Below are 17,986 nucleotides of genomic sequence, written 5' to 3'. Positions count from 1 at the left end.
TTTTTGTGTAAGTTCACCTGTATGGCTCTGTCCACAGCGAGCTTTGAACTTGTGCTAGGAACAACCATGTTAAAAAAGGACCGTTTTCCAAGTAGTGTCCTTGACCATCATTTCCGAACACGACTGTCTAGTCATTTGTAGTTTGCAATTTTTAAAATGCTGGCCATAAATGTGCTTAACTTAATTTACTTACAAGAATTCATAGCTGTAACGGTAGCATTGTTTGTAATTCTGGAAGTGTGGGAGCAAACCTTGTTACAACTGTGTTAACAAGCAATCTGGGGAGCGGAGAGTACCTGTGGTTTCATGTAAACTACAAAACCCAACCGATTACAATGTAGCAATCCCTTGGTGTGACTAAAAGCTTGTCTACACAAACAATTAGAGTGTGAGAAGCTGGGGTGTGAAGTCACGCTGCACTACCCTGCCTCAGTCTGGCTATCCATGTGCACTCTGCTGATCCTTGGAGCTGGTCCTGTTTCCAAGAGGACTAGATCAAAGCGCTTTAACAGCTGTCAGCAGGATGCACGTAGTTAGTCTGCAGTAAGGTAGCATGGGGTAGATTCACCCCCCAACTTGCTGCAATCTACTCGTTTGTGTAGCCTTGCCTTAAGACATGGCTCTGTTCAGTAGGTGAGACCCAAACATGTTACCAAGCTGTGCTTAAGCCTGGCTGTGAAACCCAAGGCTCAAGCACTTGCTTGGGAATAAGTTCAGGAACGTGGTTAAAATATGATGATTGAAAATGTTTTCAAATAGGGTTACAAGTTGTAGAGCGGACCCTGCCCAACTGCCACTGTTTCTATCAATGTCTAGTGACTTTATCAATTCAAACAGGTAACTAATAGGAACTAGGTTCAAAATGGGTTGTTGGCAGGTAGTTAAAAAAAAGATGACGTGACCGGTCAGCAACTGGCTCATATCAAAGAACTGCTAACATTTTTCCTCTGAAGACTGGAGATTGATGAACATTAGCTTGTGACTGCTCTTCTCTCCTTTGAAGTTCCACACATCTGGTTTCAATTGCCCAACAACTTTGCAGCGTGATCAGCAGGTACCTCTCACCGCACGCACACTCCCCAGTGGAAGAGAGACCTTCTCCTTCTCACTTTCCATTTCACACCCCACGTTGGCCCTGTAATTTTCATTATCTTGTCTCACCATCTTGTCATGTTCCACCATAGTCACTGATTCTCAGGGTATATTGCTACACGCTGTGCTGGGCAGTGGAATGATACCAATTGACAGTAGCTGAGCATCTGGACTGCATATGGTCCTTTGCCTTTCAAGGTCCTTTCCCACTGTCACATTCCTACTATAAATCTCAAAGCCCAAGAACTAGGGTGACCAGACAGCAAGTGGGAGAAATTGGGATGGGGGTGGAGGGTAATAGGAGTCTATATAAGAAAAAGACCCAAAAATCAGGACTGTCCCATTAAAATTGGGACATCTGGTCACCCTACCAAGAACAGCAACAACAAAAACACATACTGAGTGGAAGTAACTTGCAGCTTTTGACGTGTTGCCTTCAGCTGATGGTTTTGGGTTTGTTTGTTTTTTGATGACCGTTTTTGTGCCTTGCTGCTTGCAGTTTGCTTCTGGGTAACATTTGGAGTTTTATGGGGTAGTAACAAATTTGGACTTAAGTATTAGGAGGCTTTGAGGTTGTTCAGTATTTTACCGTGAATAAAAGGCAGCTGAAAGGAAAAAAAGGAACCCAAGAGTTTATGTGCAATATGTTCAATCACAGAAGCTGGGAAGCAGTGTATGGAAAATATTCAGTGTATTTAGCCATTTCCTTCAGCTTCTGGCTTTATTAAATAATATCCTGAAGGGTGCCAGTAAAGAATCCTAATCACATGTAATAGAGTAAAGATACCATTTTAAAACTGGGAAGAATACTAGACTCTGCTGATTGCTATACTCCCCATGTAAATGGAGAGGAAGGTGGAACTTAATGTCATGTACTGTTGATCTTAGTATCTTCTTGCTTAAATTTCCTTGCCACCTGCTTTTAGGTAGGTTCCCAGAGTCTATATGGAGGAGAGGGAAATAGGACAGAGCCACTTTAAATCTTCAGGAAGGTGGAGCATGAAACCAGATGCTTTCTACTTTGAGCCAGAGCATGCTATGGATTCTCTGGGTCCATTTGTGATTGCATCATTTGTGGTGTTGAGTGACTTGTTTTTATAAAACTGGCACAATTGGTGGGAATATGTTTTTATGTAGTTATCTCTTTATGAAAGAAAGGAATGTGCTGCCTGGTATCTCTGTTATCCAGCATAACAACAAATCTGCTAGCTAGTGTATACACACGTAAAAAACAGCCTGTCGGTTTAAAGGTGATCCTTATCCTTCAGGGTCCACAGATCAGAGAATTCTCTATTTCCACTTTGGTGTAAAAGAAGCCTCACAAGTTATTCAAGCCATGCTGACATTTGTAGCATGTTGGAAATTACTGCCACTTTCTTGCCCTCTCGTGATAAGAAAGAAAGAGTTCTGTTTGGTTTCCTCTATTGGGCTCTCTGAGGATGAGGCTTATGATCACCTGTTCTCCTTCATTTTCTTTATGCAGATGTAAAGCCCACTTCAGAGACACTGAAGCCCACCTTGAAGAGTGAGGAGACCACATCTCCATACCCTACCGATGAGGAGACAACAGAGTGTGGCGATGGCTGTGGAGAAGGTGATGGTACATACCAGACCCAGGCACCCTTAGCGCAGTAAATGATTGGTTAACCATTAAGTGAACACTCTCATCTTTCCATTGGCTCCTATCCAGTGGGACTGAGCCCTGGAAACCTGTAGAATGATAGTACTTGTAAGAATCAGGGTCAAAGTCTGAGCTGTTATTCCAGGGAAGGATAGTACAGTAAGGGAGAAAGGAAAGACAATAAAGTGATAAGGACACTAGCCTGGGATGTGGGTGACCTGGGTTCAATTCCCTGCTCTATCACAGATTCCCTGTGGTCTCTCCATGCCTCAGTTTCCCATCTGTAACATGAGAATAGTAGCACTGTCCTACCTCAAACACGTGTTGAGAGGATAAAAGCATTAAAGGTTGTGGCATGTTCATATACTATGTTAAAGGGACCACATAAGCCCCATAAATATGTAGGGGATTGACTCCACTGAATTCAGTGGGTTTACTCCATTGTAATTGGAAGCAGAGTTTTACCCTCAGAGTTGAGGGTTTGGATAGGACTCCAGCATGGACATTTATTCAGACCTCATGATTTGGCAAACTTTGGCTACGTCTACACTGCACGATTAATTCGAAGTAGTTTAAACCGATATTACAAAACCGATGTTATAAAATCGGGTTTGCGCATCCACTGTGCAATCACAAAATCGATTGCTTGCGTCCCTGGTCCAAGGCTACCATCGATTTAAGGAGCGGTGCACTGTGGGTAGCTGTTCCTCAGCTATCCCATAGTTCCCACTTCCGTGTTGAGAGCACAGTGCCTGATGGGGCAGAAAACATTGCCCCGAGTGGTGCTGGGTACAGCCTCACCCCTCCCTTTGTGAAGGCAGCAGACAACCCTTTGGCGCCTTTTTCGTAGAGTGCATTGAGCAAACGCCATAGCACAGCAATCTTTCCCTTTTTTTTCACTTGGTGGGGGGGGGGGAATAAACTGAGGAGCTGTTCCCTGAACCACGCCAGACACTGTGTTTGAACCTACAGACATTTGGAGCTCAGCCAAGAATGGAAATAATTTTCAGAGACTGCTGTGGACTGTGGGATAGCGGGAGTCCTCAGTACCCCCTCCCTCCCTTCATGAGCGTCCATTTGAGTCTCTGGCTTCCCGTTACGCTTGTCACACAGCGCTGTGTATCCTGGAGTTTTTTATTCAAACGCTTTGGCATTTCGTGTTCTGTAACGGAGCTGGATACAACAGATTTGTCTCCCCATACAGCGATCAGACCTAGTATCTCCCGTACGGTCTATGCTGGAGCTCTTTTTCGATTTCAAACTGCCTCGCCAGCCGTGCTGATCAGAGCTCCACGCTGGGCAAGCAGGAAATGTAATTCAAAAGTTCGCGGGGCTTTTCCTGTTTACCTGCCCGCTGCATCCGAGTTCAGATTGCTGTCCAGAGCGGTCAGTGCTGCACTCTGGGATGCCGCCCGGAGGCCAATAACGTCGATTTCCGTCCACATGAACCCTAATCCGAGTTATCACTATCGAATTTAGCGCTACTCCTCTCGTTTGGGAGGAGTTCCGAAATCGATTTAAGGAGGCGGTAAAATCGATATTAATGACGACGTCATGTGAACGGATACAGCGTTAAATCGGTATATCGGCCATTAAACCGATTTAAAGTCGCAGTGTAGACCTGGCCTTTGACTAGAAATTGCATCAGAAGAAGCTTCCAGGTGAGATTTCTGCTAATATTTTGGCCCATCAGCGTTAAGGCCTGGATGGAAACATAAAAAGGGGAACCTAACGAGATCTTGAAAACAAGTTAACTATTTCACACTGCTCATAATAACCGAGTTCTAGAAACGTGAGCTACAGACAGCACAAACGGCCTGATCCTCGCTGGACCAGTGTTACACCTGTTGAACTCCTCTGACGTCAGTGGAGTGACTTTGGAATTCAGGATGCCATTTTTCGTTAAAGCCACAGAAAGCAGGAGTGCCATGCAGTGCAGCGTGAGATGTACTTTCTACCCTGGTGATCTGTTTTAACACGTAGAGCCAGTACCCAAGATGGTCCCCTTCATATTTAGCTGTGATTTTCATTCTCCGACTTCACAAGCAATGAGGCATATTTCTCTGGACCATCAAACTGATGAGACTTTAACAGAAAGAGACCTCCTCCCTGGGGAGCTAGATTAGGTTGTAATAAAAGGAGCCAGGTCCACACTGCTTTATTGTGACTTGGCACTGAGTAGGGAATGGCTCTTTCCACGGCACAGTAGTGTTCACCTGATGGCTATTGCGTGGATCACTGAGCTCTTGCTGACTTTCATTAACTTTGGGGGCATGGTGATGTTCAGGAAAGCTACAAACAAGCCTTTGCTATATTTGGCCCCTCCCCCGGTGCTTCCAAGTCAGGAGCGTCTCCTCTGAGGTTCTCAGAGTGCTGCTCTGCAACCGAAGTCCCTTCTTGAGCCTTCATGCAGTGACTTCCCTGCTCAGATGGCATTGCAGCCTCCTCTCTCTGAGACTAAGCCTCCTCCGGGACTTTCATTGTGCTAGTGCAGTGTCCGTAGGGATGTTACTGCACAGCAAGCTGGCATGCTGTAGAGTCACACACTGACTTGCCACACAGTGTTAGACATGGCCTGAGCTTCAAGCCTTCTCTGACACCCGCCCCTGTGGCCCAAGAGCTATCCTTGCCCAAAGTTCTGTTACTGAGGGCTCTGTTCACATCATATAATAATGCTTTGAGCTGAGAATGAAATCTGTCCAGAGACTTCAAAGCACTATGCAAAGGTAGGCAAGCATTGTCCTCATTTTATAGATGGGAAAACTGAGGTACAGAGAGGTTAAGTGACTTGCTCAAGGTCACAAAGTGAGTCAGTGGTGGAGCTGGGAATAGAACCTAGCTCTCTTAACTCTCATCCCTTGGATTATTCCACTAGACCCTGCTGCCCCAAAGCTACATAGGTTACATTTTCATTAGTGGATACTGACCCAGGGGTGACCATTCATAATTCCAGGCATCCTGTTCTCTTCTGGCACGAAAGCTTAGATCTGTCACTTGATAGCTGGGCTTTTGCGGCACTCGAGATTCTTTTTTTGGAGCCAGAGTGGAACTACACTGCATCACAAGGGCACTTGGGAAACATTCGTCTCTGACATTTAAGAAGGAATTTAATATTTGGCTACTCCAGGGGATGAAGAGAAGGTGCTGATTAGAGCCTGGAAGCATTTGGTGCCTGCATTTATATTTGCTTAGTTTGGTGGATTAGCTGAAGGACTTGATGTGAGCATTTTGATGATGCAGAATTTAAGGCTGATCCTCAGAACTGACGAAACATGAGATAGGTTGAAAGCACCTGTGAGGGAGAGATTTCATGCTTTCTTCAGTATTTATGACTTGCCAGCTATTTTGGTTTTTAAATAACATCCCTCTATTGCAGGTTGTTCTTTAAGCAAGTTTTATTTTGTTATGTTCCTTTTATAAGATGCCCAGGTTCCTGTAGGATTCAACTGCAACTTTGACCTCGCTGAAGACCTGTGTGGTTGGTCTAATGACCCTGAAACAGATTATACGTGGTCTTTCCATTCTAGAAGCACCTGGTTCAGCAATTCAGGACCAAGCACCGGGTCCTTACCTGGTAAGCCAATTCATACATTATAAGGTGAAGAGGGGAAAGGCTATGACATTTTCTCCATGGAAAAGATTATTGCAACACTGCTTAACAGTGGCAGAGATTGTGCAGAAGGGGATGTTTTCCTTCATTAATTCTTTGGATATTCTTTGTGGTCCGATAACCATGTCACTGAATTACACTAGCTCTCCACTAAAGATGGGCTTGAACCAAGCAGCCTGGTGCTGAGTCTCCTCCCCCATTCCATATAGGGAAGTTTGGACTTGCATAAAAATCCTGATCCAGATTTTCTCCTGTGGGCCCGTCAGTACTACCCACAGTGTGTTTCCCACCTCTTGCTATGGGCACACACATCATAATAAGTCCATGGCTGGATAAAGCTTGACTTCAGCTATTCTGCATCCTGTGGTTGCATGGGATAGACTGAAGTCATCTGTTGGGATTGAACTCGCCAGGACCTAAAGATACAAAAAATTCTACTTACATTTTACTCTTTATCTGTTCCGGCATAGGCCTGTGTTGTGGGAACAGAGGATTTGGTGTTCTGACCAGGACTGAGTGAGCCTTGCAGGGCTTAGCTGAAGAAGGGTTTTGCTAAGATTTGTTTGCAGAGATTGGAAGTGAGACAACCCCTGCAAGTTTGCTTGGAGGCAGAAGTTCCCTATCCCTGTAACTTGGAAGCAGCCCTGGGACCTGTGCCATCTTCTTACCTGAGATGATGTTGGAGGAGTGTCGTTGGGGGTACAAAGCAGGTTCACCAGCTTCCACATAACTGGAACCTATGTTCACTTAATTTTGATGAACATGGACTGAGTTTTGTGCAGGAAATTCAAGGGTCCCATTCAGTCAACTTGAGGTTCAGATGAATATTTCACCCAGCTTTACTTCTGTTCCAGATGCCACATGGAGGCACAAGGACTTTAATGCCTGCATCTAAAGAGCATGAGGATTTGATGGATTGAATTGACCCCTCCCATTGGCTCTTACCAATAGATTTCAGTGTTGAAACCAAAACATTCAACCTGTCAGCCACATGACAGAGGCACTGGCCAGACTGACAGTTCCAACAGCCAATTAGAAGGCAGCATAGAGAACACCTGGCAGGCAAAGCCAAAGAGGAATGCATATATATATATATATATGAAATACATTGATTGAGGAGAGTCCACTACACTTCTACACACACCTCACTCTTAAACACATATATTCGTGTGCACACACTCTTACTTATACACACACACACGCACGCACACACACTTTTTCCAATTGACCAATAGGGCGCCCAGATCTCTTACAACCCCCATCAGCACTGTATTAAGCACAGGCTCTCTGGACATCTGACAGATTCTTTGGTTTGACACAGGTCACAGTGTGAAAAATGGAGAAACACATTTTCATATTTTGAGTGTTTATCTCTTCAGGCTTGAGTGCTTGAGAAGATTAATATCTGAAGAACACTGGGGCCTCAGGCAACAGGAGAGAACACTTACCGCCAGTCCCAGGCTTAAGAACCCTCCCCATCTCATTCGCTGTAATAATGTTTAATTAATGTAATAAGCCTCCTGCAAGTAGGAAAAAAATTACTTATTTTTATAACTCAGACTCAATTTTTCATTTCATTTCCTCTCCCCTGAGTCTTCCTGCAATTAATTGCCCTTTTTTTCTTAAAAGACTCATATATGTTTGTTTAGGGACAATCTGGGATGAGTGATGCTCCTGCAGAGGATATGGCCTTCTCTGTGTGTCTGCAACATTAGTGGAGTTTTCTTCCTCTGTCCTTCACTTTCTTACCCTGCCTCTCTTTTTCTCTGCTACTTCTGCATTGCAGGTCCCTCTAGTCCTTATGGCCTGGTCCCCAGCCCACTAAAGCCGGTGGGAGTCTTTCTGTTGATTTAGTGAGCTTTGCAGCTGGCCACTACAGAGAGATTTCTCTAAGTAGTTGTTGTTTGCATTACAGTGGTAGCTAGAGTGTAGCGGTAGCCGTGTTGGTCCCAGGATATTAGAGAGACAAGGTGAGTGTTGTCTCTCCAGTAGCGCCTAGAGCCCCCCATGGAGTTTGGAGACAAGAGAGTCCCTGCTCTGAAGAGCTTACAGTCTAAACAGACGGGACAGACAAGGAGGAAACACAGGCGTCGAGGGAGGAAGGGATTTGCCCAAGATCAAACAGCAGATCAGTGGCAGAGCTGTGAATAAAGCCTAGGTCTCTTTTTGAGCCTGGAATGCTTCATGATGATAAAGGCTACCAGAAGGCGAGCTGGCTCCCCAAAGTGGTGCTGGCCCCTTCTTCTCCCTCTGCCACCACTCTCACCTGAAGCGCCGAGTTCATGAGCAGAGCCAGTGGCTTTAGAATCACAGCTGCCCCTGCCACGTTGATCAGTTACACCCTGTTGTTTTGAGAAGAATGTCAGACACGATCATGTAGGAGCCGCCTGGCTGTGAGTGTGTCTAGTTTTTCACTGCATTGAAGAAATATAAAGGGATTTATACAAAAAAGGACCATTGGGTCTAACTTTGTTCCCGCTTTAAGAAATTAGGAAGGAAAACACAACACAAAGGGAAACAACTATTTGCTTTTTCCAGCTTTAAAAAGAGACCTGTAATGTTAAAAAGAGCCTCTTGTAGCCTGCTGACGGGGAGCAGAGTAGCTGTATTGTTAGTTCACAGTCCTTCGTTCCTCTGACGGTTTTCTAGTCACCCCCTCCGGCATTTTGCTTTTACCTATGAAACTCATCATCAGACACCAGGCAAGAAAGGATAAAAAGTCCTTTCTGTTCAGGGTGGTCTTTCCTTCTGAACCCCTGCTCCTACAAAGGGTGAGCAGTTGGGTGAAGGAGAGCAGCTGTGCTTAGTTTAGAGGCAGGGCACATGCTAATGAGGGGTTCAAAGTTGTTGGAGATCCTTAAATTTTAAGGTGCTGACCTGGAATGCTTGGCTGTCCCATGATAGAAAGAAATGCACTGTGCCTTTAAGAGGTATGTGGAATGTGTTTCTATTTCTTCATCAGATGGCAAAACAAAAAAATTAAATTAAAAGGAGGGGCCCTGGCTGAGTGAGCATGGGAAGGAGGAAGTGGCCATGCTGAAATAGCATCTGAAAGGCATTTGATTAGAAAAGTCTGTCGAAAGACAGGCTCAGATTCCTTAGATATGTTCCCATTTCATTCTGTGTGTGTGCTCACAATTATTCCTCTTCTTTGGCATAGATAATGGGTCCTCGAGACTGCCAAGACACCCTCTGCTTTCATTCCACTAGTTTTATTTCCGAGATATTCTCACAGGCACCTTGAAGTTTCTTTTATCAGCACCATGTTCCTTGTGCTTTTAGCGACATGGATTGTCTCCATGTCATCTCTTAAAACCTCCAATGACAAATTCAGCTATCTCTATTGGCAAAAGTGGAGCCAAGCTGCTCAACTCAGCAGAAGCCTGTTCTTACTCCAGCTGCTATTTCCCTTTTCGTGGGGCAAGGGAACCCAGTTTCTTCCACTGTTGTGCCCCGAAGAGGGATTGCAGTTTTTTCTCTCTGGATTTTCACATGCTTCCCAGATTTCCACCGTTAGCTGTCTTGAAGGAATTTACCACAATTTGCAACAAGATCAGGTTTCAATGAGGTTCTGATCCTGCTCCCCCAGAAGTCAATGGCAAAATGCCCATTGGTGTCAGTGGGGCAGGATCCAGGCCCTGAGAGACCTGAAGAAAAACCCACTTATTCCAGTTGTTAAGCTGGGTGTCTTGAGACGGGTAGGTGCTGACGAGCCCTGCCAAAGTCATCATCTTCACTGACTGCCAGGAGTCTGAAAAGATACTGATCATCATATTTTCAGCTGGTATAAATCAGTCTTGTTCCATTGCCATCAGCGGAATACGCCAGCTGAGAATCTGGACCACGGATGTTTAGACTTTTTTTACAGTTGTTAAGGAAATTATTAGAAGATGTTACAAGGACACTGTCAGTTTAGAAATCCTAGAGCTCCATCATCACTCCTTTATACTTCCATTCCTATCTATCCAAATGAGCAAAGGTTTTTCAAACCTACGTGTGGGAAATAAGCACCTGTACAAATCCACCATTGCTAACCACACCTGTGACCCTACAAAACTAATGGGTAGGATTTTTACAATGTATCTTTTCCGCTATTGTACTTTCTCTGAGACTGAGCCATGAAAATCAATGGAGAGAATTTCACTGTGGTTTTTGGTCTGTGGCCTGCTTCACTTTGAGGGGCAGAAGTGCTGCCGTACTTGGGTTGCAGACTCAACAGGGGAAGGTTTATTTGTTTAAAAATCTTTCCAATGGGGAAATGTTTGCATTGCTCTGAGGTTTTGCAAGAGCTCATTTTGTAAAAATAACACAAATATTGGGCCATAGTTAAGCTGCCGGTGACCCTTTTACCAACCTTGTGTTATTCCTCTGGAGTTTTTAAGGGCTAATTTTTTATCGCAGTCTATGAGAATTTAGGTGCTTGGACCCCAGTCCTGCCCCTGAATCAATAAAAGCTTTGCTGTTAATTTCCATGGAGTACGATTGGGCCAGTCCTGTTCATAGGGCCAGACTGTGATACTGTTGCTTGTGCTGAATAGAGCCTGACGCCAGGACAGGTCCCAGTGAAGGTTGGGGGTGTATTTGCAGTGTTACATCCTGCCCAGTGTCAGTAAGGGTGACACAGTTTGACTCTGAGGCCAAACCCAATCACTTTGAAGTCAGTGGGAGTTTTGCCACTGATTCAGTTGGAGCCAAGTGAGCCGTCCAGTCCTAACTTGCATGAATAAACCCTGATCCTTGTGAGCTTTGCCAACACCCCAACTAAGGTGGAGGTGAGTAGCTGCACTGCCCCAAGAACAGACCCCGAACCACATAGTGAGTTACAGTCTGATTGCTGATTCTTCCCTTGCTCCCAGCCCTACTCCTGGTGCTGATCCCTTCACCTGGTGCACCAGCTAAGCTGCTCAAGCCACTCCCCATGCTCATGCACAAGAGGGAGAGCAGCAGCCTGCAATTGCGGCCCCTCCCTTCCCCCTGTGATGCAGGTAGCCTGAGCCGAGGAGAAAGAGACTCCTTACGTCTGTTACCCTCCTGCACTGCAGCACAGCCAGGGCCACACTCTGTCCCTGAACGCCTGGCAAAACTCCCATTAACTTCAGTGACAGGAGTACTTGGCCCTAGGCTTATACACAGAGATCAATCTTCCTTTCGTGGCATATACATGGATGTTTCCATTCCTTTGCTCCACGTAGAAACGTCCACATATTGCCTGTAAAACTGGGCAGGAGAATTCTTTGGAAAGCAAAGAGGATTTTTTAAAATGTTAGGTAGTGGACTGGCTCATCCCATGGATTCATGAAAATGGCTCAGTGGTGAGTGACTCCCAGGGCCAGGTTTTGAAACGTTTGCGTGCCCAACATGTGTCAACAAAAACGGATGCCTGGATGGTGCACGTAATGCCTTTATTTGTGGGTTGATGTATTTCGTTGTGCATGCGTAAAAGTGTGTAGGCACACAGATTGGTGTGTGGGACCCTGGGGGCACACATATCCGATACATACAAAAGTGCGCCGTTTCCATTCGTTTGTAGGTGATCCTCATGCAAATATTGAGCAGAACATGTATCATAAACATCTGGCTCTAACTACTACTTGAGCATCTGAGGCACTGAGCACCCACAACCAGAATTCACATGGCCCTCGTATTGGAGAACCCCACAATCAGTATGAATTTTTAGCTTACCAACACCCCTGCGAGGTAGGGGAGGATTTCACAGATGGAGAGCTAAGTACAGGGTCACACAGCAGGTCAGTAGCATAGCTGGGAATTGAACCTCAGATCAGTGCCCTGTCCACTGGACCATTTACTGCAAGCTTGGAAGAGCAGGAGCTAGCTATAGATACAGATGAAAGTGGTAGTTGTGAATATGACCTAGTGATGGAAATCACAGACAGCAAAGCTCTGCAACTAGCAGCAGGACATGAAGACCTAAAGGAGCAGGAGAATATATTTGCTTTAGCCAATATGAGGAAGGTGTTGGTGAGGTACCGTGCTTTCACTGAAAGTCCCAGAGGAGTTAACTTTGTAATAATGGTCAGTGCAGTGACTTGTGAAAGAGGTCTAGGTGAATGCAAAGATCCTGCATAAGAATAGCAATTGTAAGTCAACAATATCCAGTGAAGAGGAAACTCTATGACCTTTGACTGAGAATTGTGGTAATTGATTGTCTATATCTGACCCAACGTGTTCTGTTGGAACACCTCCAGATGTGCTGCTGTGACCAGTCATTGTATCTGTTTTTCTTGGGAGCCAATTGTTGTGTATTCAGGAACCAAGTACAGATAGATTGACCTTGTGAGATAAGCTGCTGTACCAACTCATGATTTAAGCATGACCTGAGCTGTGAGACTTCATCTCCTACTGCACCTAATACTCTCTCAGATGGCTCGCTAGTAGGAGGGGAAGGTGCTAGCCAAAAGAAGTGCATGTTGTCCAGATGGTTTGTTTGGATTTCCAGATGGTTTGTTTGGAGGATCAGTCTTCTGATTGATCTGGGGCTCACTAAGGTGCACATATAATTGATTATGCTGGTGTCTGGTCGGTGATAGTTGCATGTTCGCGCTGCTCTTGCTCTACTAAATCCAGATGCATCCATAAATCTCCATGGGAAGTGACAGAAGCACCAATTGCAGAAACAGCAGTAGGCTAAGATGCCTGAACATATTTGTCCTGTGAACTGGCCTTTTGAACCTCTGATCCCAGTTCTGTGGGAGCCTTATCGACTGTGTCATTAGCAAGAACAGATGCTTTGAATCAAAGATCCAGGGAAGTGGCTGAAATGCATTTTTTGATCCTGAAAGGATTGATAAAATCTTCTGTATAGTCTTTCTTCAAATGTTTTAGCAACACAAGAGATTTTCTTTCAGGTGTCTTCTCTGCGCTGCAAGCCTTCCATTAACTGTGTCAAAAATATCAGCTACTGGAATGGCGAGGCTCTGACATGCTGCGTCAGCAATTAGCTCTGCGGTGGCCTTGTTTAGTTGGTCTCAGCATGTTCACAAGGCTTTTCATTAAGGTCCCTCCAGCCATTAGAATGACCCACTAGCTTCATGTTCAAATGGCATAGCAAGTAATGTCTGCCTTTGCTCAGCTAGTCTCTCTAAACTGCATTATAAAGCACAAAAACACATCCCAACAAAACCTGCTGTCAGCTGCAGGGGAGCAGTTGCTGGAATTGCCCAAAGAATGAGCACACCTGTGAATCATACTGCTTGGTATTGTTCAAATAGGTCAAGACAGCACTTTATCACTCCAAAAAGAGACCAGCCGAGAGTCCTTATAAACACAGAGAACTTCGAGTTTCAGCAGCCTACTACATCTCTGAAAGAGGTTGTGTTGAGGCGATATTGGATTGTTTAGGGCAGAATTTCAGAAGATTCTTTAATTACACGCACTGCTGGAAATGGGAAGGATTAACAGGTCAAATCAGCCCTGCTGTATAAGTAGACACAACTCTACTGAAGTCAACATATTTTCACCAGGGCTGGATTTAGACCAGGCTGTTTTCCTAGTCCAGAGGTGGTATGATGCACAGCCAGATCAATGTGTGCATGTGCACAGAGCAAGGTGCTGGTGCCATATTTTCTTCATCTCTGTAATTTATGCAACCTCCTGGTTTTGTCAGAGCCTTTGACCATCTTCAAGACCTTGGGAGCTAGGGTTGCTCAGTACTTCACTCGATAAGGCCACTCTTATTTAGATTCCTAAATGAGGATTGACTCTAGCTTTGGGAAGCTGGGTATGCAGAGGCCACATTTAGGATTGAGGCCCCATTGTGCTAGGTGCTGTACAAACACATAGGAGGACATCCCTACCCTGAACAGCTTACAGTTCAAGGCACCAGTTCTGCAATTGGATCCACCAGACAGCCCCTGGTACCAGACAGAGCCCCGTTAACTTGTCTGGATCTCTCCCAGGACACAGGGATCTCATGGCAGGATCAAAGTCTAAGAAGTCAAGCAACACATGGAGGATGAGGATACAGTCAAATATACTCCATTTTCAGAAAGTGCTAAAAACTCCGAAATCCAAGTGGTGTTTTTTATTCCTGACTGGGTGACTTGCCTGGGAAGCAGTTTTAGCTTCAAGATAATTATACTGTTGCCGTTTGTTTTTTTCTTTTGAGAGTATTTGTTTGGTTGGTTTGTTGGTTTTGTTTTTCCTTTGAAAAGGCTGGTGGTGAATTATAGAAAGAGAATTTGGATTCAGGAGACCTTGGCGACTGATTATATCTTATCATTGCTTATACGTGAAGTACCGCTTGTTCTTTTTGCTTCCTCCACTTGTTTATCTCTTGCATCTTCTTCACCACCACCACCACTCTGTAGTGAATCACTAGTCCCCTCCTCCATTAGAGAACAGCATGGTACTTTTTCAAATGATTTTCATTCAGCTGGAACTTGGCATTTTTTCTCTGCTGATGTTTGCATTAAAGTGGACAAAGTGGACTAATTCATGTGAAGTCAGTGGAATTTCTCAAGGAATGAATGTGTCTCTGTTACTTTTTGATCATATGTCCAGGGAGTACACAAAAGTTTAGTATTTTGGTCAGACAAAATTTGACTTTAACTTCATTTAACTGTTGCAGCAGCAGTAGAAAATTGATTGTATGGGTGTTTTTGGGTGGGAGGGGAGGGATCTGTCTTCTGGTGTTTTTGAAACCTGAGTTCAGTCAATCTACAGGTCTCTGTTTCAAGTTCTGGAGATACATTTGGTCTGATTTTCAAATTGCTCAGTGTTGAACTAATTTTTCTGTTGATATTGGTGGTAAAACTTCAATGGGAGCAGACTGAGGCCAATTAAGAACTTTTCAAAATCCCACCCATCAAGGTCAAAGGAGCTAAGACAGCAGGAGTGCAGTAGGGAGAGGAAACTACATGTCACTAAGGCCTGATCAACACTGGGGGGGAGTGTTGATCAACACTGGGGAGGAGTGTTGATGTAAGATACACAATACGTATCTTACTCCGACTTACCTCCCGTCCTCACGGCGCAGGATCGATGTCCGCTGCTCCCCCATCGACTCCGCTACTGCTGCTCACTCCGGTGGAGTTCCAGAATCGACAGGGAGTGCTTTCAGGGATCGATATATATTGCAATATCCGCGATAAATCGATCGCTACCCCTAAGGGTCTGGACGTACCCTTAGTCAGTGGTATCTGTGTCAGAGTGAAGGAAAGGAGAAAAGGACTGTCACATGGTATGCTAATAACACATACCAGCTATAGAGTACATAAAGTACAGTTCCATTCTATGCATCTGATGAAGTGGGTTTTAGTGCATGAAAGCTTACGCTCAAAATAAATTTGTTAGTCTCTAAGGTGCCACAAGTACTCCTGTTCTTTTTGCAGTAATATCAGCAGTAACTTTCCCTCAAAATTCAATGTATTTCAGAATTCCAGGGCTTCCACATACTGTATTGCAGGAGTAGCGCATAGAGTGGACCACATGGTTCTTTTGTGGAATTTATTTTAATGCCATGGGTTAGATAAAGATATTGAGTAAGTCTAGATCAACCCAGCCAAGTGCCATGCCAAAGGCCTTCTGCTGCTACATGCATTTCCGAGTCCAGTTACATCTGTGGACTTCACCTGTGTGATCAGATGTGGTTGGCCTTTATAAGTACTGCTATCTGTTCCTCCTCCCTAGGGATTGTTATGTAGTGATAGTCCGAAAAGTGACTTGTGTGTTTTAAAAAAGCATCACCGTATACTCAACACACCTGCTCCTGGTGTTTAATACTGTCTGAGTCATATTTGCTTATTTTTCTTACAAAAACAAGTTTGATCTCTTATTTGCACTTCAGGGCCAATCCAGCTACAGCATGGAAAACCTGAGAGCTGGGTTTATTCTGCCTCATGTATCATCAACAAAATTGTCAGCTAGGTTTTGATTGCAAAGTACTTACCACTGGTGATGAAAAGAGTCACAAAGAACACAGCTTGATAAGCTTGATATCCAGATAGTAAGATGCGTTTGCAATGCTGGCGGTTAGAAAAATCAACTTCAAGCTTGTAAGCTAAGCAAATTTCAGGCAGAATAAATATGAAACCCCTCACAATGTCATTATTATAGAGTCATTTTTTCTGACTATAACTGCACTGAAACTTGTTCTAATTACATCAATCTTTGGCTTATGCTTTCCAGTGTCATTATTGGTATCCTACCATACTATGGCTGCTGGCAAAAAAGACATCTCCCTTACTGCTTAGGCTTTTAATTTATACAGTGGGTATTTCTCTTTCAAACACTAAACTCCACGGAAGTTCTGAGTGTATGCTTGATACAGCACAGGTTTTCTAACTCCCAGTAATATCTCTTGATTTATCCGGATTGTTTGCAATGTAGCCCTTGGCACCAGTAGAAATTAAGCCCAGTATTCATGTTCCAAATAAAAAGGAAATCCCAGTTTGGGAATATGTTTGAACCTGAAGATGAAGTTCACCTGGCTCTGTACAGCAAATGACTCACTAAACAATTGTGTTTGAGTTTCAGTCACTATATGATACTCAAAAAGGGTGCCCCTTAATGTCCACAGTGTAGGTTCTAAGCAGGGACGGCTCTATGTTTTTTGCAGCCCCAAGCATGGCAGGCAGGCGGTTTTTGGCAGAGTGCCTGCGGGAGGTCCACTGGTCCCGCCGCCGAATTGCCGCCGAAGCCACCGCTGCGCTGGTGCCTGGAGCCACCCTTGGTTCTAAGGACCACCGTACTCCATGAAGCAAAATATGAGTTGATGTCCTTTAGAAAAACCAAGAGATGAAGCATCACACAAAGAATATATTGTGGGCTCCATTTTCAAACCTGAATACCTAAGTTAGAGCACCCAACTTTGCCCCTGGGTACTCAAATCAGCATGAACACCCAAAGACCCATTTAGGGCTCTTGTTCCCATTTGAGCATCCAGGTATAGATCCAAGTGCCCTAACTTAACTACCTGGGTTTGAAAATTGGTCCAATTAACAGGGGGAAATGTAATCAACCCTCTGGGACAACACTGGGTTCCTATGGGAGAATTTCTCCTTTGGATGAGAACTATGAAGTGCCATCAGCTTTGCTTGCTATCCTCCCCAGCTGAGAACTGGAAGGTGTAACATTCATTACAAATGCTAACAAGTGATCTGATCAGGTTTTACTTCTTTTCTCCTTGAACAGAGAGTAAAAGCTACTTGCAGCTGCAGAGCAGTGGAAGAAGAGAGGACGAGCGTGCTCGGCTTGTCAGCCCCACGATCTACTTGCCCAGGAGTGCTGTCTGCATGGTGTTCCGGTACCAAGCATCTGGCGGGAAGGGGATAATGCTGCAGGTGTGGCGGGAAGCAAGCCAGGAGAAAAAGCTGTTGTGGATCATTTTGGAAGACCAAGGGGATGAGTGGAAAGAGGGACGGATCATTCTGCCAAGCTACAATATGGACTATCAAGTAAGATGATAAAGGGCCATTTGTTCTCAGCTTGCAGTGGCTTTTAGTGATAGTTATGTCAATATTTCAAAGGGCTGTGCCCATTCATCATTAGGGAACGTTGTTGAGCGGAGCTGTTTTCATTGTATTTCTTATGTTGCTATAGTAACTAAATAACACTCTATTTGTTATTCAGAATGTGCCTGTCCTTATACGCAGACTTAGGGCTTTGTTCATCCTGTTGCCTTTTATATTCCTGAAATCTCCCCT

At 44.6% G+C, this 17,986-nt stretch overlaps 1 protein-coding gene across 8 annotated transcripts in view; it reads left to right on the top strand.

Moving 5' to 3' along the window:
* The window catches only part of NRP2 (neuropilin 2), a 130,750-nt gene that overhangs the window by 71,312 nt on the left and 41,452 nt on the right, over positions 1-17,986 (top strand). For 4 of the 8 annotated variants that reach the window (XM_075069985.1, XM_075069984.1, XM_075069987.1 and 1 more), the window contains exons 11-13: positions 2,576-2,686; positions 6,135-6,287; positions 17,475-17,737. In XM_075069985.1, the coding sequence (XP_074926086.1) occupies positions 2,576-2,686; positions 6,135-6,287; positions 17,475-17,737 (527 nt within the window). Of the gene's footprint in view, positions 1-2,575; positions 2,693-6,134; positions 6,288-17,474; positions 17,738-17,986 lie in introns of all 8 variants that reach the window. The other 4 variants (XM_032779224.2, XM_032779223.2, XM_032779228.2 and 1 more) reach the window with 1 other exon arrangement.

The sequence above is a fragment of the Chelonoidis abingdonii genome, chromosome 10 (genome assembly GCF_003597395.2).
Source record: "Chelonoidis abingdonii isolate Lonesome George chromosome 10, CheloAbing_2.0, whole genome shotgun sequence".
NCBI lineage: Eukaryota > Metazoa > Chordata > Testudines > Testudinidae > Chelonoidis > Chelonoidis abingdonii.
This window is presented reverse-complemented; position numbering and strand designations above follow the sequence as displayed.